Source organism: Rhamphochromis longiceps, linkage group LG7 (assembly GCF_057381845.1).
Source record: "Rhamphochromis longiceps isolate RC_006_pf linkage group LG7, R_longiceps_female_GT1.1, whole genome shotgun sequence".
Classification (NCBI taxonomy): Eukaryota; Metazoa; Chordata; class Actinopteri; order Cichliformes; family Cichlidae; genus Rhamphochromis; species Rhamphochromis longiceps.
In genome coordinates this window covers 65,658,064-65,681,971 of record NC_140563.1, presented here as the reverse complement: position 1 = coordinate 65,681,971, position 23,908 = coordinate 65,658,064, and the positions used below count along the sequence as shown (strand labels likewise).

At 41.8% G+C, this 23,908-nt stretch overlaps 1 protein-coding gene across 2 annotated transcripts; it reads left to right on the top strand.

Moving 5' to 3' along the window:
- LOC146666710 (BTB/POZ domain-containing protein 10-like) lies at nucleotides 1-23,123 on the top strand. 2 transcript variants are annotated; one of them, XM_085414840.1, is made up of 8 exons: nucleotides 1-170; nucleotides 10,669-10,910; nucleotides 10,997-11,300; nucleotides 11,578-11,680; nucleotides 14,690-14,810; nucleotides 17,970-18,167; nucleotides 18,487-18,597; nucleotides 21,303-23,123. In XM_085414840.1, the coding sequence occupies exons 2-8, from the start codon at nucleotides 10,730-10,732 to the stop codon at nucleotides 21,755-21,757; spliced, it is 1,473 nt and encodes a 490-aa protein (XP_085270966.1). In that variant the 5' UTR covers nucleotides 1-170; nucleotides 10,669-10,729; the 3' UTR covers nucleotides 21,758-23,123. The 2 variants fall into 2 exon arrangements, with proteins under 2 accessions (XP_085270966.1, XP_085270965.1); XM_085414839.1 differs by lacking the exon at nucleotides 1-170 and adding an exon at nucleotides 4,842-5,142.
- The last annotated feature ends 785 nt before the right edge of the window (nucleotides 23,124-23,908 follow it).

Sequence of the window (23,908 nt, the reverse complement as noted above, 5' to 3'; positions counted from 1 at the left end):
TCCGCTCACCCAAATCAAAACAAAGAGTCCTCAAGCTAACAGTAGTTTGTCTACAGAGGGTTTTCTTACAAAAACGCTCGTCTTTTTCTGCCTCTCCAATCTTCGGTTAAAGGTGCAGCGGGCTGTTTAAGCAACTGTCACGACTACAAATCGGAATGTAACGCAAAAAGGTAACAGGGAGCTTTTATAAACTCCTTTTTCTGGTAGCAGTTAGCTCCTAGCAGTCAGGAGATGCTGTAAGCGCTAACTTAATAGGCTAACCTGGTTTCTTATAATTTTATCAGATTACGCAGCTCAACTAAAGTTAACCAACTTAATTTGATATTAACTCAACTCTTTGCTGAGCTGGAGCTGCACTTTGTGTTTAGTGTAGTTCTGTTAAGTGTCAAAACTCTGTAGTGGGTGGTTGTTTGTAGTTGCTGTAAAATAAGAAGCTAATGTGATAATTCACCATTATGCGATATGAAAGCAGGGTACATTGCAATCCATATGGACAGACAGGTGATGTAATGGTTAATCCCAGCTTGAGTGAGTGAATATTTGTGAAATAGTTTGATGGCTCCACTACTTCTGGATCCATAAATTTATTACTGAGCTGGGAGTTGACCTTTGCAAAAACAGCTAATTTTCCCGTAGATGAGGAGGCGGTAGTGCTGTTGTTAATGCAAGGAAGGCTGTCTGTATTGATTTTTGCTGTTGTCCAGATCTTTGAGGAATGGTCTTATCAGTGCATGATGGTGAGAGTTATTATAAGTGCGCTTTGAAGCTTATCTTGGAGGTTAATGAACTGTGTCTTGATGCCGTGACAGCAGAATAGGATGCTAAGGATAGGGGTGAGATAGAATAAGTAGTAAGAAGAGTCTTGTTGCAGGCTAAAACCTTTATGGATTAGCTATATACACTGCTCCAAAAAAATTAAGGGAACACTGGATCATCACAGCATAACACAAAGTCAGCTCATGGATCACATAAATCATTGTGAAACTATTTAACCTGCTTTTTTGTGCAGATGAAAGTGACAACAGGTCAAACAGGAGAGGCAACAACAAGACAACCCCTGTTAAAGGGAATAGCCACAGACCTTTGCTCCCTTCATAGCTTTCCTGACTGTTTTTTTTTCTCGAGTTTTGATTTTTGCTAGTGTCCTTGTCAGTGCTAAGACCGTGAGAGTATACCGAGGTATACTGATGAAACGGTCGATATAAAAATTTAACACGGTGTCAAACACAAACATGCATCATCATCCGTTCAGTCTCATATGTACCGATTTGTGTGCATGTAGACTGAATTTAGTATTTACGCCCACATTTGGAGGATGCAGGAATTAATTATTTTGTTGCTCGTATCAGAGAACACAGTTCAGCTAAGACCGGTGATTTTTTTTAAATAAAATGTAGTTAATTTTATTAATTGACATTACAGACAACTTGGTTTGGGGTTTGTCGGTAAGTGTCCAGGACTAGGTTTCAAAAAGATTTCTCCTGACCACTACTCATGCGAGGGCCTTCAGCTGGGTCCGAATTTTCTCCAGGACACATGTCAGATTGACTACTTTTTCTTTTTAAATATTTATCTATTGCTATTACACACTGCGTCGTCTCACAGCATCACTATTATGTAATTAGTGTTGATGTTTCTGTGATCTTGCACTTTTCCAGCTTGAAAGCTGCTGAGAGACAACAAGGTTTTGTCCCCCTTTGCTACTCATGTCAATGCAGCGGTAACTCTTAGAGACCCGGGTCTTGTCTTTGTTTGAATGGTGTCCGTAGGTGAGTATGTGGAAGTAGTTAAAGATTTGAAGATTCTCCCACTGAAATACATAATAAATTATTGTTGAATAAAGTTTAATAATTGAAAAAGTATAAAAGTTAAAAGTAAGACAAATACAAGCACACGTGTCCAAAAGAAGTTCACAGGCTAGAGTCAAATGTCAATCATAAATATTCCACCCCTGTAATATTCTCAGCTTTGTAATTCTTTGTCAATATTCTTGATATTTATAATTGAGCGATTTTTATATATTAGTACTATTTCTTAAATTTGTAAACTCTGTAACATATTGTATTATTTAAATAGTTTAGTCTGTTACTGTTACTGTCTCGGAGCAACTGTAACCCACATAATTTCCGTAGGGATTAATAAAGTATTCTGATTCTGATTTATTTAGAGCAGGTAGTTGTACTGCCCTCTAGTGGAAGAGAATGTAATTGTTCTGCCCCTTCCTCACTCCGATGGCTTAGAGCAGCGGTCCCCAACCCCAGTCCGCGAGAGTTGAGGCTCGGGTGTGAAATTAATGGTTTCCGGGTTTTATCGGTTTTTATCATTTTTTTTAATAGTTTTTATCGTTAACTCGCTTTCCCTGGGTCTTTTCCCGTGTGTTATGAGTAAATCTTTTTTGGGGGGTACCGGTACTGGTTTTATTTTGTTGTATTTATCCACGACACCTTAAAGGCCGGTCCATGAAAATATTGTCGGACATAAACCGGTCCGTGGCGCAAAAAGGGTTGGAGACCGCTGTTATAGAGTACTAATCAGGTGGAACCAGATAACCTTCCACGGCACGCCTGATCATTTCTCACTGCACACCTATGTGCCGCTGCACAGTGTTTGAGAAACACTGCTTTAAAACTCAGCTTTCTTGGTTGCGATGGTGACGTGTTGAACTTTCTGCACAAAATATCTGCTGACTCGCAGAACAAACATGGCAAGTTGTGTTCACAAACATGAGCAAATAATTTTAAGTAGTGCAGCTGGCAAGTCAATGTACAAGGTACATGTTGTTGACATTTAGTCTTCTCCACCTTAATTCTTCATGCTACAGATTCAACAAAGTACTGGAAACATTCCTCAGACTTTGATAAATGCTGTCATATCATACACTCTAGGAAGCTTGGAAAGAAAAGCGAATGGACTTCTTTATGTTTTTTAAAGACTTAGATTACCATGACCTGGGTGACTCTTTACAGACATGTCATATTTACAGTTGTTGCAGATTTGTCAGTTGTGCTTCACTGACCATGGAGGCCATTTGTGTACAGTGAACTCACTGTCATGTTTAAGAAACCCCTTTGATGAATTTCATGAACATGGTCAGCAACAGTACTCAGGTAAGCTGCGGTATTTTAACAATACACGGGACTATGGTCCCCAAAGTGTGCCAAGAAAATATCCCAGCAGAGGCCTGATCCACTGATACAAGGCAGATTGGATCCATGCTTTAATTTTGTTTACGTCAAATTTTGACTATGCTGCCCAAATCCTGCAGCAAAAATTAAGCCTCAGTTTGCTGTCTTAGCTGACAGGAGTGGCACACATTGTGATCCTCTACCACTCTATCCCATCTGCTTTAAGGTTTGACGTGTAGTGCATTCAGAGATGCTTTTTAGCATACCTGGGCTGTAATGAGTGATTATTTGAATTACCGTTGCCTTCACTGGAAGGTTTCTCTTTTTCAGTCCATTCTCCGTTAAACCTGGAGCTAGTTGGGTGAAAAAATCCCAGTAGATCAACAGCTTTTGAAATACTCAGACCAGCCCATCTGGCACTGATAACCTCTAAATCAACACCAACAAAGTCTTAATCACCTTTCTTACCATTCTCATTCTTGGTTTCAAGTTTAACTGTTTTTTACCATGTCTACACGTGATTGGATGATTAGATGTTTGTGTTAACGAGCAGCTAAACAGGTGTACCAAATGAAATGGCCAGTGAGTGTATGTTTTCTTGACATTTCTTCAACTCAAATATTATCTGACCACCGTGTTAAGAATATTTAAAAAGGCTATGCAAGACTCAAAAAAAAAGATTTGTTGCCAGGTTGCTGAAAGTTCAAGAGTTACGAATTGGGTATAAAGAATTTAGCATTTGTAGTATGCAGCACTTAAGTAGGTGTAATGCCTTAGACATCTAGCTGAAGATAGAAGTAGGCTGTGTTGAACAGTCAGTGCCCATGAAATGCAAGATTAAAAAAATGTATGTGTAAAATGTAGTAATAATTACAAAAGTAGCTCCATGTCTTAGTGGTCCTATCTAAAGAGATTTTTAACCCATTTACAAGGCACAATAAACAAGTTTCCCCCCACAGGAAATATATTAGGCAAAAAGAAATGGAGGAATAAGAGATAAAAAGACAACAATAAATAAGCAAAATACAAGAATATCCAGTTATAAAACGCCTGGGGACTAAACTTACCAAATTAAGAAACAAAGCAAGGAGATAAAATATATTGCTTTCAGATGCAAGTCCAGGGTTTCTGCTGTTTCAGTAGTTCAGCATTCAGCACAGTGAGGGAGATTCTGCTAATGATATTGTTATCCAGGAATTCATCCTGTTTGTTCTTCAGTCACTTCAAACTGGAAGTTGTTGAAGGCACAAACAAAAAGAAAAAGAAAAAAAAAGCGTATTAATGCATTTTTATTTCATGCGAAGGGTTAAGTATAAAAGAGGCTGTGTTATCTCTGCATTTCATCTTCATCAAACTAGGATCCAGAGCCTATGAAATTTGAAGAATTAATCTCATTTGCGGTTTTTCAAATATATTTATGAGGAATGGGAAACTGGAGGATTTCCGTTTTATTAGATAATATCACAGTTTTGAAAATAATTTTTAAAGTTCAGTAACCTTCTGGATAAGCCAGGGTAAATTTTCTTTACGATATAATGTCAAACAAATAAATCGTTATAATTGTTGTGCGCAAAGAAAGAACGACTTAAAAGCAAACCAAAAAAAAAAATTAAAAATTAAAAAATACACGGAGCCCTGAGAAGTGGCAACTTACGAGGATCACGTGAAGGCAGCACCGCTCTGATTCAGCGAAGCACGCGGCCATTCACAGTTTAAGGTCCCTCCGGTGACTCTGAATGACTAGCCCGAGCGAGTCTTCCCCCCCTCGCCATCCAGACACGTTAAACGCTTTTGGTGGATTTTTATTTGTGTTTTTCTTTTTGAAACCAGCGAGTTAAGTCTGGCCTGAGTGTGTGTGTGTGAAACGATGCTGATGAAGTTGGAAAGTAATGAGCGAGGATGCTGAAGCTGCCGGCAAGCCCGCTTTGTTCGGAGGAGCGCAAGGCTTTTGTGCCGCTGTCATCCCGCAGCTCGTTCCCTGCTGCTTTGTCTTCACTTGGCCCTCTGATACCGAGCGGTAGGTGCACGTCGGCTTTCAAAGCACCGAGGCTTTTCAGCTCTGTCATTGTGTTACATGTGTTAGTGCTCTGCTCTCGGTATGCCTCCCTGTCATGAAAAGAATTATAATAGTGGTCCAAAAAGGAAGAGCAGTGACAGGAGGTTTATCCTTGATGGGACTCTGTGGAGTGTGTGATGATATAATGATATTTATGGTAGTCTCACATCCACTCATCCTGGGCAAGGGGTGGCATTTATATCCTTGTTATGAATGGTAATTCCCATTTTTATGCCTTTTTAATTAATTGTCCTTTTGTTGGATTTATTTTGTACAGGGCAGCTTCCCTGCCTTCGCCCATCAGTAGTGTCAGCTGCCCCTAAATAATAGATTGGACCCTCACCACTTGGGGCTCTCACCTCATGCTTTTAATAGACTGCCAGGACGCCATGCATCGTTGCCTGTCTTACTGTGTCTTAGATGGGTTGCTGACTTGCATTAAAACTGCACACACAGAACCAATGTACCTCTTGAGATGAATAAGAAAGTAGAAATGGTGGTATAGGAGGGGGGAGGGAGGGGTGTCCAGTAGCAGGAAATTAGACAAGTGAAATGTTAGCCCTGTCTGTGTGAAATCGTGGCTTCTGTAGACTTGCATTGCCATGTGAAAGATGAGAGGATCTGCCTGCCCTGAGTGAAGTATTGCCTTCTCAGTTCCTTTGTTCCCTCCACTCTGCTGGTGTGGCTGCTGGCTGGCAGCCTGTTTGGCTGCAAGACCCGCTTTTATTCTTAATTTCCCATTTCGGCCAAGCATTAGAATCCCATTGGAGATTCATGCTGTGTCAGGCACTGGTGTAAATACATATATTACATAATCAGCCACATATTGCCAGAACTCTTAACTGTGGTGTTTTTGAAAAGGAGACTTCATTATTAATGAGTGTGTCATGAGTCGAGGTATGCTGTGTTGGATAACGGGCCGGGCTGTTGCTCTCTGTATGAATAATGGTGTTTTTCACATTTCAGCAATGGTCAGTGCCCGCTTTGTGTGTGCGCCTGTCGTACAGTTCACCTGAAGACACTGAACCTGAAGCAGACATTGGTGTTTTTGTGTGTGTCTGCACCCGTTTCTCCTTTTGCTCAGCTACTATGGTGACCCTTCCCTTCAAGGACACTGGCGGAGTCTGCAGCTCTGTATTAATACGGAAATTATTATTAATTTTTGTTTCCACTTTGATGTCTGAGAGGTTATCCTGCTTGAGAAGTTAACTATCTCCATGTGCATGGCTTTAAATTTTTATTTTTATTTTAGACACGCTAAATTTGTAGAAATTTGTGCGCAAACAGTTGAGCTTTTTGCTTCACAAGACTGATGGGTTGCCGTCTGGTAAAATGAATAAATGACCTTGAATCGCCATAGAGGCAAGTCATTGCTGCATTGCTTTTGCGGAGAATTCTTTTTTTTTTTTTTAATTTATCAGTTTGCTTGTCTTCTGACATTATGGTCTACCCTCCCGCTGACCCAGACAGACAGTTAACCAATTAACCACTCAATCAGTCTGTCAGCCAGCCAGCCGGTCAACCCGTCTGACCAGCAGCAGCAAGCCGGCTGTCCGGCACGCTGAGATCTCAGCCGGCATCCAGGGAGCCTTTTCTAATTACCAGCCTTTGAAGCTCTGCCAAAACATGCAAAACCTGTTTAGTGGGCATGGTGCAGGGAAATAAAGTTCAGTTCTGCTGTGTTATTGAACAGCTTACTTAACCCTTGGTTCTAGAATAAACCCCAGTGATTTTCCTCACTTAGTGTCTTGTTAAAAACACAAAGTGCTGTCATTATTTGAATTATCCTAGATGTATATAAAACCATCCAAAGGGCGACAGTACTTGGAGTGTGCAGTCCTCCACTCTGGGTTGATGACAAATCCCTGGTGGCACTCCCGAGTTATAGTTATAGAGTTGCTATATCTAACAGTCTGGGGTATACAAAGTATCCAGAAATGCCACAGTGCACTTTTTAAAGGTTGTAATTTCAGGTGGAAAGGAAACGAGGCAAGAGACGTTACTATTCACAGCTTTCCTGTGGAGAAAACTTCCAAAAGATGGATTTCTCTCCTGGTGTATTCACTCGACTAAAAGAGCTCACGCCACAAATGCTGTTGTTTGTTTTGTTTTACGCAAAGACTAAAACCAAATAAAGCACAGATATTGAAGTACTGCTGCCTGTGACCACAAATCAAAACTATTGTAATGTAAAGTTTGGATGGGTTTTAATAGCAAAAATACTGTAGACATTTATTCCAAAATTTGATTTCTTTTTCCTTTTTTTGTGCTTTACTGCCACCTTTTCATGGTTGTAGTGTGTTATGTCACATCAAGAGTGAAAAAATGTCCCCACAAACAATTTCATTTAAGAATAATGATTATTTGAATGTTCAAACACATTCACATCCTAAATAAAAGTATCCCACATTGTGGCAGTGGATGCTAGTTACTATAAGTAGACACTCTCACCTCTTCTCTGTTATCATCTTTATTTTGATGTACAGTTTGAGTGATGCCCTAAATGTTGTCCTCCTCGATGATCATGTTCAAGTTCAAATTGAAAAGACTGAACAGAATACATGTTAGAAATCCAGACCAGACGCTTTTTAGTGTATGTTAATGTAACAACTTATATGTGTTGTCATTGTCAGAGTTGAAGCCACTTTTACAGGACCTTGTCTTTTTTATGGAAGAAGTCAGCCTGTTTCTTCCATTTTATGTCTCTCTGATGATATCACCTCCAGTAGACGGTCATCATCATATTTCATAGCGACTCCTCTCGGGAGACCCAGCTCTCTTCATTACTGAGACCTGGATTTGTTTCTGCCTTATAAGCTCAGTGCTATTGATCAAAGAGCCAGCTGTACTGTCGCAGTGGATCTATAATGGGTGCATTCATCAACACATCTAACAGAGTTATCAATCAGTAATAACTAAATAATGATTTAATTATCAGAACCTTTGGTAGTACAGTACTGTGTTAGTAACTGTTTGGTTACATTTTTGTACACTTCAGTGATTTGTCAACCTTTAGGTTCTGGACTGTTATTAGGCTAAAGACATTCATGTATTTTATAGTCCTTTTTCAAGTTTTCTTTCAAACAAATAAATAATTGAGTCAGATTAATCAATACTGTCATTAACCGTTTGGTACAGACCTGTGTTAATAGTAAATGCAGTGATATAATTATCACACAGCTATCCAAGCAGATTTTATGTTCCCTATTCATCCTATTCGTCTGCTTGTAACTACATTATATGACTTCAGTGTACTGCACCTGTATTCTGTGTAAGCTCATTTTAGCTCCATCTTTTTATTTTGGGAATCTCCTAAGGCAGCTTTGTATGATTCACAGTTCAAACGAATCCATATTTGTTGATCCTGGGTTAAAATTAACAGAATGTACTGACGGCATCTGAATTTTAGTATTTTTTTGGGGAAGAATGTGGAGAAAATTGATGTTCACATCTCTAAGATCTGGTTGAAGGGGACATGTTAAGCTAGTGTCCAGCTCATATAATAGCTTTGCATGATTAACAGTTCAAAATAATGATAGAGTGAGAAATCCCTGCTCTGTGACATCACAAAGATTCACGAGCAGATAAAATGTCTGAAACAGTGTTTAGAACAATCTGAACCTGAGCTTTGGGCTCCTGGGGATTGTTTTGTACCTTTTTGAAACTTTGTCAGTGTTTAATATGAGCACCTATATATGTAAAAGTATAGATAATGCTTTACATTTGGTATTTGTCATGTAGTTTAACATGACTGAAGATCCGTTTTTGCAAGTATTTCTCTTTCAGTCTTAAAACAATGAAAGCCTGAAGCCAATAATGGAAGCGAGTTGCTTTTCGCTTGAGTGTGCGTGCCTGCTTCTGCATTTCTCGAGTGCATTAATGCACGCAGGAGCTTGTGTGTTTAACTCCTTTCTGAAATGGAGGGCAGATATTGTAAGAGCTCTCTCAGGGCTGCTTGTCTGTCTCTGGAAAAAACACTCAAGGAAGCATCGCTCACTCCGAAGCAAGGTGGATCGGTCGTTACCTATCTGTCAAAAACCTGTGAAAAACCAGCTTGTGGAGCAAATAAACAATCAAGACGATTTCTCTTTGTTGTCCTGTAGCCAAGTGAGTTCGTCTCACTCAGATTGTTTCACATGGATGCACCCTCTAATTGATGCTGATGTAGTGTGTGCCTGTAGCTGAAGGCTGAGGTCGGTGGTGCTCACAGTTTGGTGCAGTTGTGTTTCTGCAGCACTTAGGGCCTGTTGGGGTTCACGCGAGTTGACTGCAGACTTTTCTCGTCCCGCGGCTCGGCATGTAAAAAAACTACTCTTTTGCTCCTCGAGCGATTTCTGCACGACAGTGTGAATGAGTCTAGAGAGGATGCAGTCGACGCACAGAGTAATGTGCCTCGCCGCTCCATGAAGTCACGCATCAGTACTTTGGGTTTCTGTGCGATCATTATTGCCGTCCCACTTGGACTCGAAGCTTTGAGCACATCAAACCTGAATGGCTGCTTTGAATGAGTTTCTAAAGGGATGCTTTAAATATAAAAACCTTTATGGAGTTGCTCGATTATCTACTCACTGTTCAGCTCCATGAAGTATAAGACGATGAGAAGCTGTCAGATATGAGGTGTTTTTCTAGAGCTACAGACACAGTTAATGAAACGCTTAATATATGTATATATATGGAATAAACATTTTAGAGATTGGTATACTTTAAAGTTTTGCGACCTAATAATTAATACCAAATCTTCTTATATTTTCCGTTTTGGTCTAATGAAATGATGCTAGTTGCTCTAAATATTAAGGAATAAATGAGAAGGGCAGATGAAGGTCATCATTGCAGCGGACAAACAAAGTAATGCAATTTCTGACTTGTATTGATTCCACTCTTAATTTATGAGAACCAGTATTTGGCAGTTGCTCTCATTAAATTAAAAAAACCTGTTTAATCTTTGCAATCATGGATTTCCATAAGACAGTAAAGAAATGCAGGATTATGCTGTTTTTATGTATATAAAAGCCACAGAAGTGATAGAGATAAATATACGGAGCCAAACAATAATAGCCTTAATTAGTCTAAAAGTATGTGGGCATTTATTGGCTTCACCTGGAGAAGGTCGTAGGTCTTAATCTGAAACTGGCTTATATTAGAGTCAGGACTCGAGGTCTAATCTCACCTGGTTAATTAGTGTACGAGTCAGTCTTTGTGTTGATGCACTTTCGCGGTCATTTACATGTTACTGCATTACACTATTAGCGCATAACTCGACATGTTCTGCATCCATTTCATATTAAAAGCATTGCAGGGTTTTATGTACCTTACACAGCTGTAGCTAGTTGACCTGACATGTATAACTGTAGGAGGCATCAAGTGTTCTTAAAAAAACTCTGTTAATCTTCTCTAGTTTTATTCTACTGCATCCTATTACTATTTATTTTTAATAATCGAACTTTACGAGATGTGCGTCATTGTGATTTCCTCCCATCTCTTCACAAGTGAGCAGTGTGGTGTGTCAGCGTTGGACTGCAACCACCAGCAGCGGCCGGAGGTCAGGACCATGAGTCTGTACGGGGGCGGTGCCAGTGGCGGTGCGAGAGAAAGAGGAGGAGGAGCAGAACATTACCGGGAACAGCAGCGGCGGCGCTCCAGCGATCGTTCACGCGACTCCTCCCATGAGCGGGGAGAGAGCCAGTTGACGCCTTGCATCAGGAATGTTACCTCTCCCACTCGGCAGCACGGTGAGGAGGATAAAGGTGCTTGTTGTAGATGGTAAAAGCAGGCCAAATATTCTCTGCATTAATTGTCCACATTTCTCCATCCATAGACCGTGAACGTGGCGAAGGAGGCTCATCATCCAGGTCCTCCAGCCCACGTCCACCCAGGGTTTCTCTTCCCCATTCCCACGTAGGACACATACCTCGTTTCCTGGCTTCCCCTGGAGGTGACCACCACTCCAAAACTTTGAGCCAAGGATCCTCTGATATGATCTACATCTATGACCTGAGCAGTAAAGAAGGACATCGCAGTGGGCTGAGACTGGGAGAAAGAGTAACACTCATTGTGGACAACACACGATTTGTGGTGGATCCTGCTATTTTCACAGCTCAGCCTAACACCATGCTGGGCAGGTAATTGTCCAGACCACATCAGAGCACATTAACTTTTAAGTTTTATTATTTTACCAACAAAAATAAGTATTGAGGTAGTCACTCTGAAAATCAGACGACGGGCAAAAAAAGAAGTTCTCTGTTAGATTATAACTGCATAGAGATAACACAGGCCAGGTATATCATCAGCAGCTTATGCATTTTAATGAACACAAAGCATGGCAGTACAGATAGATGGTCATTTATCTGTTCAGCCGTTGTTTGCAGTCATTAAAAAAAACCTGCCGTGTATTTTCAGGATGTTCGGTTCTGGGCGGGACAACAATTTCACTCGGCCCAATGAAAAAGGAGAGTTTGAGGTGGCAGATGGTATCAGCTCCACTGTCTTCAGAGCCATCCTGGTGAGAAAGGATGTACACGGTGTCTGTGTGTCGGTCACTTTCTGTGTAATCCTCTCATTAGTGTTCGCTTCACTGTCATTTCTTTCCCTGACTTTGTCTCAGACTTTTCCATTTCCCCTCTATTAACCACAGACCCAATGAGTGTCTTCTCTTGTATTCTCTGTGTGATTATTTCGGCATATTCATTCTTTTTTGTAACCTTTCTCTCTCTTTTTCCATCCTGTGTTTGGGGCCCAGAACCTCTCTGAAAACGTTGGATTATTTGCATGATCTAAACTCTCATTTATTATGGTTATCATAGGTCCTAAAATAAATATGTAGTTCCCCACACAGGGATTGCAATTACAGAAGCAGCAAAGTACCTCAAACAAGCTGATGTTGTATCCTAAAGACACAACATCAGCTCTTTTTATTCTAAGAAGCACGGCTCATTGAGGAAAGTTGGGGTCGTATATCTGCTGAGAATATTTGCAGTCTCAGTAAAGTGTCTGTTTCTGGTGGGATCCTATAGTTACAGTCAGACCTGTATGCCACATGCTGGCATATTCTAGTGGGTTGCAGAGGATAAGAAGCTGATGGGAGTTTATTTAAAATTGAAGCTATTCTTCCATCTGTTCATATGATGTTGGCTAAATAGAAGCACCCGTACATTGCAGTGCAGTTCAGTCATATCCACCTATCCTGGTATAGTCTTGCTAAGATTTTGGGGGCTTTTGCTGCAATTCAGCAACTCTTGCGAATGATTTATGGTCCTACATTTGTGTCCCTTTTAGAGAGGGATTGTGTGACGGAGACATTCAGTCCTCCAAAATGCTAGAAGCGGGTGGCCTGACAGCAGGGACTTTATCCACAGGTAGAATGCTGGTTGGCTTAAAATTGACTTGAATAGTAGAGAGTAGAGTAGAAGAAGAAGAAGTAGCATTAAAAATCGCCACAGTGGACATTTTCATCTGTTTTAACACTCCGCTTCACTACAAAGAATTTCTTTGTATATTATTTTTATAGTCACCACATACATGAACAAGAATATTACCATATTACTGCTTGTTCCACGTATTTTTCACACACTGCACCTATAAACTACCAGCACAATACCACACCATGCACTTTAGTCCCCACACTAGCTGTCTGCTTCTTCATTCTGTAGCCCATCACCAGGTAACAGGGATAACAGTTTAACACGCTCACACTCAGAGGTAGATTCATGTGAAAGTCCTATGTGCAGTTGTACTAGGTGAGTTTTAGTATCACTAAAATGTCAATTTGTGCCGTCTAAAGACGTCTAATACAAATTAAAGTTGAGGCATTGCAGTTAAATGTAGAGAGAGGAACTAAATGCTTCCTGCTCTTTCCTCTAACATAGATTATTACTCTTTTGTCATTTGTTTTGCCCGAAGAAAGAAAGAATCACTTTAATTAAATACTGCAGAATTTAAATTGTGCCAGGTGCAGCAGAGTACTTCCGGTGAGGATGCAAAAATACATCAGCCAAGTGTCTTGTCGCGTATCAGCTGCTAAGCAACTAGTAAATAAGGTGACATTTACCGGTGTCACTGTCCCTCATTTATCTGCTTTTGTCATGAAAGTTTTGCAGTGGCTAAGTGTAGAAAAATAACACATATCAGTTTTTAGGTATTTATCAAGTCAGATTTTATACCCTTAAATTCTTTTCTGCTAAAAGAAAACTGAAGGGGAGAATTATTACAGCGTGACACGTCGACGGCCGTAATTAAAAGCAAAACTGATAAAGAAGGAGCGGGAGGTAGGGATTTTTTTGTATGCACCAATTGACAACTAACCCCCAACATGAAAAAAAAAAAAACTGTCAGTATAAACTATTGCAAAAGCACTCAACACGTCGAGAACCCACAGCCCCTTGGGGCATGCTTTGATGGGAGAAGCTGGCTTATAATGCTAATACTGTGCGAACAAGCTGAAAACAAAGATCCCTTCTGAAAGAAACTTGGCCAGCTTTAAAAGGTGAATCTGACCCAGAGGCTGCAGGACTGTCTGGTTTGCTGGATCGTGTAAAAGTGTCTCGTAAGGCCGCGAAGGAAACTTTTATGTTAGTGGAGCTTTTTACAGAGGGGAAAAAACTGCAGGTGTCACGTTGCATGTTTTTATCTGAGAGTACAACGGAAAGAGGAACTGCTGGTGAAAATAATGTGAGATAACGTAAAGACTGTTATGCACAGATATGAATACAGTTGTGGTTTGAAATGTTTGGTATGTGTTACAGCATACTGCTGCTTCTTTTTCCTGGACTATTTACTGTCCAGCTGAAAGAGCACCCAGTGCACAGACCGCAGTGAACATGCTCATTCATTAATGCTGATTTCATCTGTTCATAGCAAAATAATCATTAGCACAACAGCAGCCTGAGGAGAGGAAATATTCTGAAAGCCGTCCAAGTTGTCTGCTTCCAAAAGTGTTTGTGGCAGGTGTAAAATGTTATGTGTTTGCCTCTTCTCTTTGGGAGAGCATTAGTAACAACAGGCGAAAAGCTGCTCGATTGTGGTCGTGGTATAATGGATTTTGGCAAAAGCCTGCATGTCTGTGGGAATTACACAAGGAGACATGAGGCAGAGCAGGAAATGAGATGTGCCAGAACTTTCTGTCCTGTGTGCCCCGAGTGTCTCCACTCTTTCTTTTTCTCCCCATCAGTAGAAAGTCTCCTGGGTAACAGCCACCGTGAGGGTGCACAGGGACAGACAGAGGATGGAAAGTGGGGCAGGGAGGGAGGCTGACGTCGGAAGCTTTTACTTTCATCACCCTTCACCCTTTCTCCTCTAAGCCTCTCTCTCCTCTGTGACGTTGCTTTTTACTTTCATCTCCACTCGCTCGCTCTCCATCCCTCCCTCCCCCCTCTCCTCATCCTCTCTTTCGCTCTCTCTCAGCAGCAGCAGCATTAATAATGGCGCCTTGTTTTTTCTCCCTTGCTCATGTGCGTGCATGAACATCCACCGCTCCGTCCATTTATGTGTGCGATCGCACCGCTGAAAATGGCAGGATTACTACAAGTCGGGGATAATCCGCTGCCCTGACGGCGTTTCCATTCCCGAGCTGAGGGAGGCATGTGACTACCTCTGTATCTCCTTCAACTACAGCACCATCAAGTGCAGAGACCTCAGTGAGTATCTAAATGGCTAGCTGTTGATTTACTGCATGCACACTGATGTAGTTCCTCCTTCTGTCAGTGCACAGTTTGGTGAGTGTGTTGGTTTTTTACTTCTTTTGTTTTTTAATGGGAAAAAGTACACGTCTCTGCATGTTGCATGGGTACAGGCAGTTACTTCAGGAATAGGAAAGCAATAATTTCACACTAACAGGCTGGATATTGTTCACTGTCCTTTACTGAAGCCATCAGTTGAATGTGGAGCAGATTATGCGATTGATTTATTGTGAAAAAGAAAGAGCTGAAATAACATTGTTTGCTTAAATTTATTGCACAGCTACATTGTACTGGTTTGTGACAATGCTGCGTGTGATGGACGTTTGTTGTTGTTGTCGTTGTGCATGGCTGTGCCTCTTGTTTGTGTGTCTGAGTGTGTGGGAGGAGTGGCTTCAGCGCGCAGCCTGCTGCTTGCTGCTGCTCTATGCTGAGCTCTAAAGTAGGTCATGATTAGCTGTGAGATTCAGTGCTTGTTATGCAGGCACATAACAAGCCAAAGCTGGTAAAGTTAATTAATCCACAACAGGATGGGATTTTTTTTTAATTCTACTTTTTAGAGTTCTTTTTTTCAGTCAGCATGTCTCTGATTTCAATTGATTGCTGTTCCAGGTAGAAACACCAGGGATGTACTGATATATCAGCTCAGTATCAGAATACCCTGTTCAGTGATACTGGCAAATAAGATTACATTTACCGATGTCACTGGCTGATATTTATCTTTTGTGTCACAGTACAGCTTACAAATATTAATTAATAAACCTTAAATCTTAATAAACATTAAGTAAATACAACCACAGGTGAGCAACAACACATGACAAGATGATTGGCTGGTGTGAGGGGGAGGAGTCAGAGATTAATAATAACTAATGATTAAATGCAGAGTGGTGCATGAACACATGGTGAGTGAAAGGGGACACCCGATCCAGCCCTGACGGTATACTTTATCAAAAAGGAAAGTTTGGATTAAAAGTAAAAAGGGTGCCTGTCTCTTGAATCCAAACTGGGAGCTGGTTCCACAAAAGGAAGCTGACGGCTCTGCCTTCCATTCTACTGGTATACACGCTAGGATCCACAAGTAAGCCCACAGTCTGAGAGAGACTTAATTAGTTAACTAAGAAGGTAAGCAGCAGCCAGGTGCTGCTAATCAAATGCACTTGATTAACTGACCATCAGCAAGTGTGAGCACTTTTGAAAAGTTAGAAGTAAATCATCATCAAAGATCTTAGAACAGCAACTGTTGCTGCCATGATGTCAGTCTGGGAAAGGTTATAAGGCCATTTCTAATGATTTCAAAGTCCACCGTTATACACTGAGAAAGATTATCCTCAAGTGGAAAACATTCAGGACAGTTGCAGTTCTTCCCAGGAGTGGATGCCACAGGAAATACATCCCAAGGTCAGATGGCACAATGCTTAGAGAAACTGCAAAAATCCCAAGAGCTCAGGCTCTACAAGCCTCAGTTAGCTTGTTAAATGTTAAATGTTAAAGTTCATGACAGTATAATAAAAAAGACTGAACAAGGAAAGGTTGTTAGGAGAAAGCCTCTCCCCTCTGAAAAGAAAAGGGCTGCACAGTTTAGATAAAGTTGCATCTGAGCAAACCTCTACTGGAACAATCTCCTTCAAAGCGACGACACCAAAGTTGAGATGTTCAGCATTAATGCACCGTGCCACATGTGGTGAAAATCAAACACGGCATATCAGCACAAACATCTCGTATCAACTCGCAGCACAGCGTTGGAGGTCTATGCTTTGGGCCTGTTTTGCAGCCACACTGAGGCGTATTTTATAGTCAAATGTGAGGGCATCTGTCTGAGAGCTAAAGCTTGCGGTGGAACCTTAAGAAAGCCGTGCATAAACAAATGCCCGCAAACCTCAATGAACTGAAGCAGCATTGTAACGAAGAGTGAGCCACAATTCCTCCACAACACTCTGAGAGACTGATAAAGACATTCAATGAACGATTAAATCAAATTAGAGCAGGGCGATATGACCAAAAATATTTATCACGATATACATTTGAAAATTTGTGATAACGACATAACTGACGATATAATTGACACGAGACAAAATACTTTACAATTCCACAACTTTATTAGTGCAAAAAAAAAAAATCAGTATATTTTCACTTAAACAAGCAGCTGTTTTTTTTATGTGCATTAAAGTTGTAAAAAAATATAAAAGTGCAAATGCAAATTCCTTGCTGGTAGTTTAACCAAAACGCATTTCCAGTGGAAATTGGCCGACATATCCTGAGCATAACCATGTATAATATCCACAAAACTTAAAAAGAGGTTATACACACACAATAAGGTAATATTATGTTGAAGCACAGTACGTATCACTCCGCAAGGAGTACATAAGGCACACGGGATTATAAGGGGCACTGTCGATTTTCAGAAAATCAAAGGATTGATTTTAAGTGTGCCGTATTTTCTAAAAAACATGATAATAACAACGGCCCGCTAGCATGCGCTACCAAAAATAGTGCTTTGTTGTGTATCTGACGGACGAAAGTTAAACCAGTTCCACACCACTGAAGTTGCAGCATTTTTACAAACCAGTTCTGGTTCATCCGTTTCATTCAACGATCCGCTTTCGCTCTTCTCATTCTCCGTTGCCGCCATGTGCGTATGAAAGCAAAGGCACTGCGCATGCGCGTTTTACCCATATTCTATCGCGATATTTCATTTTCTTATCGTTGCCGAACATTATACCGGTATTACCGTGAACGGTATGATATGGTCCAGCCCGATTTCCAATTATTCCTGCTAAAGGTTGAATCATGTGGTGCCTCCACCACCACCTAAAGCTTCTAGTCTTCCTTAGAAATAACTTCTGTGGACACAAACTGCATTTTCAGAACTGTTAGTCAAATTTGATTAAAAAAACAACCCACAGTTAAAAGGCTCCTCCATATGCTTCTATTCAGGATTATCTGAGTGTCTCGACTGTTTCTATTATTAATCCAATACAATAACAAGTTTGATACAGATAGTCGTTCATGTGGGGTAATTAAAGTCTTCTACTTGCTTTGATTAGAGCAAGAATCACAGCTCAGTATCGTTTCTGGCTTCTGCTTTCTGTCCACAATGACGTCTGGTCTGTTCGTCCTCAGGCGCCCTCATGCACGAGCTGTCCAACGACGGAGCCCGGCATCAGTTTGAGTGTTACCTGGAGGAGATGGTGCTGCCGCTGATGGTGGCCAGCGCCCAGAGCGGAGAGAGGGAGTGTCACGTGGTGGTGCTGACTGACGACGATGTGGTGGACTGGGACGAAGAGTACCCACCGCAGATGGGAGAGGAGTACTCGCAGAGTAAGATTTCATAGTGAACCCTGCTGCTCCACTGATCTGGTTTGTTAGCCTCATAACTGGGTGACATTAATCTGATGGAGGCCGTGCTCCACTTTACAGAAACCAGGCTAAGGTGCCTCGGTGTGTGAAAGCAGGCCACAGTGGCACGAACACTTCCTGCAGCTCCCGCTTACTTTCTGTTTGTGTGGCTTTTTCTTGTTCACCTTTTAAATGTCTCAGATAGGGCAGGAAAGTCGTGCATTCGGAGAGTTGTCGGTTTTGCTTCATATTTTAATGCGCTCACTAGTTCGATTTTGAATGTATCTCTTGTCTTCCGCAGTCATCTACAGCACCAAACTTTACCGCTTCTTCAAGTACATCGAGAACAGAGACGTGGCCAAGTCGGTGCTGAAGGACAGAGGACTGAAAAAGATCCGACTGGGAATTGAAGGTACACCACAAAGGGGTTTTTTTGTTACTCGTGGCTTTCAGAATAGTTTTTGTCTTCAAATGCAGTCTGGTCCTTGAATGTCTAAAGCCAATGTAAAATATTTTGTAAAAGTAATTGCTTTCAAAGATGATGTCACAAAGAGTCCTTATCAGCTTCCTACAGACTGCTTTTTTTCATAGCCAGGCTGGCACAGGCACAGCCACAGTTGTCAGTGGAGTTCCTCAGGGGCCTATGATGGGCCCAGTATTTTTCACCCTATACCTGTTTCCCTTGAGTTTCAAAATAAAATTAAATTGGTGAGCTCTTGTCCTAGTTCAGGGGTCGGCAACCTGCGGCTCTGGAGCCGAATGCGGCTCTTTTGTCCTTATACTGCGGCTCCGGGTGGTTTGGGAAAATAAATTAGAAGTATTTAGCTGAAGTGTATTTTATTTGTGTTTAGTTCTTTTTTTAACTTTTAAGATTATTGTGATTTTGAAATATAAAAATAAAATTACATCTTATTATTTTTTCATCGCTCAAAATAAGCGCCACACTCGCGGAAACCGGTGTACCCACCGAAACGCCGTGCATTTATCGAGACTTTTGACCCCAGACCCCAGTTATGCATCTTCGAATCCACATTATGTCGGCAGCTGTTCTCCACCGTGAACTATGTTAAAAACAAACGCCGCTCACGCCTCACAGATTACAGCTTACAGTCCTGCATAAAGATGAAAGCCCCGATTTGCAGACGCTCTGTGCGCAGAGGTTCGGGACCATAAGTCTTATTGTAAACATGTCACGGCAGACCCGACGATGTTTCCATGAACACGCTTTTCAGCATCTCTTTATTGACCACTTTTCACACACGGTTGCTGTACGCACACAGCCGGCTGTAGCTTTTCCGCTCACAGCCCGACACACCAACACAACAGCAGAGAGAGCACAGAGTTTAAGGCGGCGAGGCGTGATTGCGGGTGCTGCTCAGGTGCGTCCGCCTCCCCTGCAGCGGCGCTGCAGACCACGCCCCGCCACACACATTAACCAGGTAAAATACATATTTGTAATGTAATGTAATTTTCTCTGTAGCACTTCATGGATTTCTTAAGCAACACACCTTAGTTGCTCTGTGGATTCTTTTAAAAAGCAGTTAAAAACTTTTCTGTTCAAACAAGCCTTTTGTTGATCTACGTATTTTATATTCTTTACATTATTTACATTTGATCTTTTACATTGTGTATAATGTCTATTGATTGTATTGTTTATTTTAATTTTGTGTACAGCGCTTTGTGTTAATAAATAAACTTTACTTACTTACTTTAGTTGTTCACACAAAGCATAAAGGTAAAAAAAACCAATATATACAGTGTTATCTTCATTTTAGATTTCAAAAAGTATTTGCGGCTCCCAGTGTTTTCTTTTGCGTGGAAACCGGGTCCAAGTGGCTCTTTGGGTGTAAAAGGTTGCAGACCCCTGCCCTAGTTCTTCTCTATGTTTAGACCACATTGGTATCTACCGTCTCCTAATACAAGTGACTTGGTGAGGTCATGTCTGTGTGAGGAGAGGATGGAATGAATTCATTTAGGAGACATCAGTCACCTTCTTGATGATGCTTTATGATGGACCGCTATCTAATCGTCATAAGCAGCATAAAAGTCTGCAGAGTACTTCAGCTCACATTACAGTACTTGTCATGATGGCTTGTTATGCCTGCTCTACCTCCTGTAGTTCAGGAGGAAGTTGCTCTCCGATGCATCCTTTGGAGTATAAATGTTAGCTAGTACTCCGCTATGTAAGAATCACTCCATTTACCAAGCTAAAAAACACAACAGCAAACCTGGAAGGAAAAACAGTTGTAGGTCATGGAAACAGTTTCACAGGAACAAACGGGAGCGTTCCTGCGGGCCTGCAGAGGGACGTTTTTACCCACACTACACACAGTAAATGATGTTGTTTAACAGGTTGTTAAAATCTAAAAGGCCAAATCTGAGGCAAGAATTTCCACAACAACAGTAAAATGCCAGTAAATGTGGCTTTCATTACATGACTTTTAGGAAAATGTTAAATACAAGCTCTAGCTTCATGCTAAAACTCTCAGTAACATTCGCCTCTATGCGTGAAGCCAAGTAACACTTTCTTCTGGCATGTCTCAAAGCTGGAGCTCGAAAAGAATCAGGGCCACACATCCCACATTTTTTCAATTATCAGTAATTAACAATATCCAAGTTGAATTTTTTTTTTAAATATAGGTTAGTTTGATGCCATCAGCAGAGTCTTGTTGGTTTATTTTCCCATCATATTATATTAACTCAAACACCATTTGACTCAAACAGTGTTTGAGTCAAATGGTGAATCTCACAGAGTCATTAGTTATAGTTCAGCTGCTTAGTTTGGATTCGGGAGGCAGACAGCCTCTACTTTTAAGATTTGGCTTAAAACGTAACTTTTTGATAAAACATAGTTGGGGTTGGATCGGGTGACTCTGAATCCTCGCTTAGTTACACTGCTCTAAGCTCAGACTGCTGGAGGAGGCTACCCATGATGGTTTTATACCAATAACAGTATGTCATTAACTTGTGTGCACTCGCACCTGTAGTGAGTAGTTGTTTCTCCTCATCCTCCAACCAATAGATGCTGTTAGTGCGTATCTGTCTGCAAGCTATTTTGCAACCCAGCTCCACTCGAGCTTGTTTTGTCCCGATTACATATTGTTCCTTCCTTCCCAGGATACCCGACCTACAAAGAGAAGGTGAAGCGACGACCTGGAGGCCGTCCGGAAGTCATCTACAACTACGTGCAGCGCCCCTTCATCAGGATGTCCTGGGAGAAGGAGGAAGGCAAGAGTCGGCATGTGGACTTTCAGTGCGTCAAGTCCAAGTCGACCACCAACCTGGCAGCGGCGGCCGCAGACATTCCGCAGGACCAGCTGGTGGTCATGCACCCTCCCGGGCCGCAGGTGGACGAGCTGGACACTCTCCCCCAGCAGGTGGTGCTGGGGCCGGCGTCTGAGAGCAGTGCAGCCCCCCAGCCAGCACAGGCCTACGAGGGCCTGAACCAGCAGGCTCAGGACGGCTCGGGCCCGGCCGCACACAGCAACCAGCAGCAGCATAGCAGCGGCAGCCAGACTCAGGCCACTTACCGCTACGAGCCGGACCCCGACATGCCGTCACCCTCTGCATGAGACGGTTTGCTACACACTCCCCCCCTCCACCTCTGTGTTCACACCTCCAGCAACAAATGCTTTCACCTTCACCAACAAGGCTTCTTGCATTCTCATCACAGCTGCACACATGTTGCCACCTAATGAAGCACACACACGTGTGATTGGCCTTTAGCAGTCAGCAAGCGCACAAAGTTGTAGAGTTTAAGCGGCGTGTTGCTTTCAGTGTGAGCACAGACTTTTCCAGTGTCTCCTCCACCACCACCTCTTCCTCCTGAGTGGCAAAACACCAGTTTGCCTTGTGTTGCACCTCTGCTGCAGCTGCTTTCAGTCCACACGGCGTCCGAATGAATGAGAACTAGAAGCACATCAGCAAACCTCCCCTCCCAGCTCTGTTTACTCTTTGATTTGTCAACCAAAGGAGAGTTTAGTGGACCTTTGTGTACACGTGAGGAAAGATCTGTTTTACATGTGTGAATGCTGAGTGCTGTGTGTGTGTTGTAGAATACTGTACCTCACTGGGAAAGTGGATTTCAGTGCCTCTGCATATTTCTGTGGGGGGGGGCAATAATTTGATGTGAAGATGGACTCTTTTTCTTGTGTCACAACGTTTCACACAACATACATGTGTTTACTTCAGAGGGGTGCACTACAGAGCGGGTTCAGCATTGCCAGACTTTGAGTTAGCTGATTCGACAGTAATTAAAACCCCAGTATCCCAGAGATGACGGTAATAATGGTGGTTATAAGTTTTCTCTGTCAACACAGATTTTCTGCACGCTTCCATAAAACCAGGTGTTTGATGTGGCTTTTTACTCTTCTTCCTCACAAATCTGATCGAGTGCCATATATCTCACTCTGAGATATTATAAAGAGGGGATAAATAGTGTGTGTGTATAAGTAATATAAATAAAACAGCAGAAGGCAACACTGCTGTGGATTAATAAATTAGAACTCAGCATGCTCGATGTGCTGCTGTTTATTTGGACAGCTGGATATCAGAGCTATGAAACTGTGTCATGCACAGTTTGCAGAGCTGTAGCTTTACGGCAGGACTTGATGGTATGCTCTGCAAACAGAAATGTGCCACTTGCAACAGATTTCAAACCAAAACTCTGAATATAATTTGCTCCGGATCAGATTATATGATCATCACCTGTTAACTGAAGACTGATTTTCGTTTTGCAGTACACCCCTCTGATAAGTTAGGTGTTAGTTTAAGTCTTGTTTATTTTCTGCTCCACTCCTGAGTCTTGACCGCGGTGCTCTGAAACTCTGCACAGATCCATCATCACTGCTGCGAGCACACAGGATGTCAGAAAAGATGCTGAACACGTTTTTTGGTTTGTTTTTTTTAAATAAATGCTATTTACAACACCTTCAAGAATCACAGTCGCTTTCTTATTTAAGCTGTTTTCTTCATGTCTCAGAATTAATGAGGTCTTGGAAACATTCCTCAGATTTTGGAGGTGGGCAACTCCAGGCCTCGAGGGCCGGTGTCCCTGCAGGTTTTATGTGTCCTTGAACCAACACAGCTGATTTAAATGGCTAAATTACCTCCTCAACATGTCCTGAAGTTCTCCAGAGGCCTGGTTACGAACTAATCATGTGATTCAGGTGTGTTGACCTAAGGTGAGCTCTAAAACCTGCAGGACACCGGCCCTCGAGGCCTGGAATTGCCCACCCCTGTCATAAAGGGGTAGACATGGTCAGCAGCAATACTTGAGACCACTGGAACCTCTAAACCTGAAAGATGGTTGTTTGGGGAAATCCCAGCAGATCAGCTGTTTCTGAAATACTCAAATTAGCCCATCTGGCAGCAACAACATTAAAAGTCACCTTTCTTTTTATTCTGATGCTTGGTTTGAGCTTCAGCAGGTCACCTTGAATGCATCGAGTTGCTGCCATGTGATTGGCTGATTATAGATTTACTTAGATTAGGTATATATTAACAATTAGCTGAAAAGGTGTACCTAATAAAGTGGCTATAAGTATATACATGGCAGAAAATGAGTCCTCTCGAACCCTAAGGTGCTTATGGTGATTAAAATCTCCACCTCAGATGTTTCCAACACTGGCTGTTTACATGTTAATCACTCATTAATAAGTCAAACATTGTGTCATTTGAATGCAAGCCGTCCTGCTGAAGCCTTCTGCTGTTATAACAGCTTC

What these genes read in the sequence shown, in the direction of transcription:
- LOC146666710 (XM_085414839.1), top strand. Translation starts at nt 5,015, where the DNA reads ATGAGCGAGGATGCTGAAGCTGCCGGCAAGCCCGCTTTGTTCGGAGGA. An exon ending in CCTAACACCATGCTGGGCAG is followed by an intron (nt 11,301 to 11,577) that starts GTAATTGTCCAG and finishes GTGTATTTTCAG; the next exon opens with GATGTTCGGTTCTGGGCGGG. An exon ending in GGGAGAGGAGTACTCGCAGA is followed by an intron (nt 18,168 to 18,486) that starts GTAAGATTTCAT and finishes TGTCTTCCGCAG; the next exon opens with TCATCTACAGCACCAAACTT.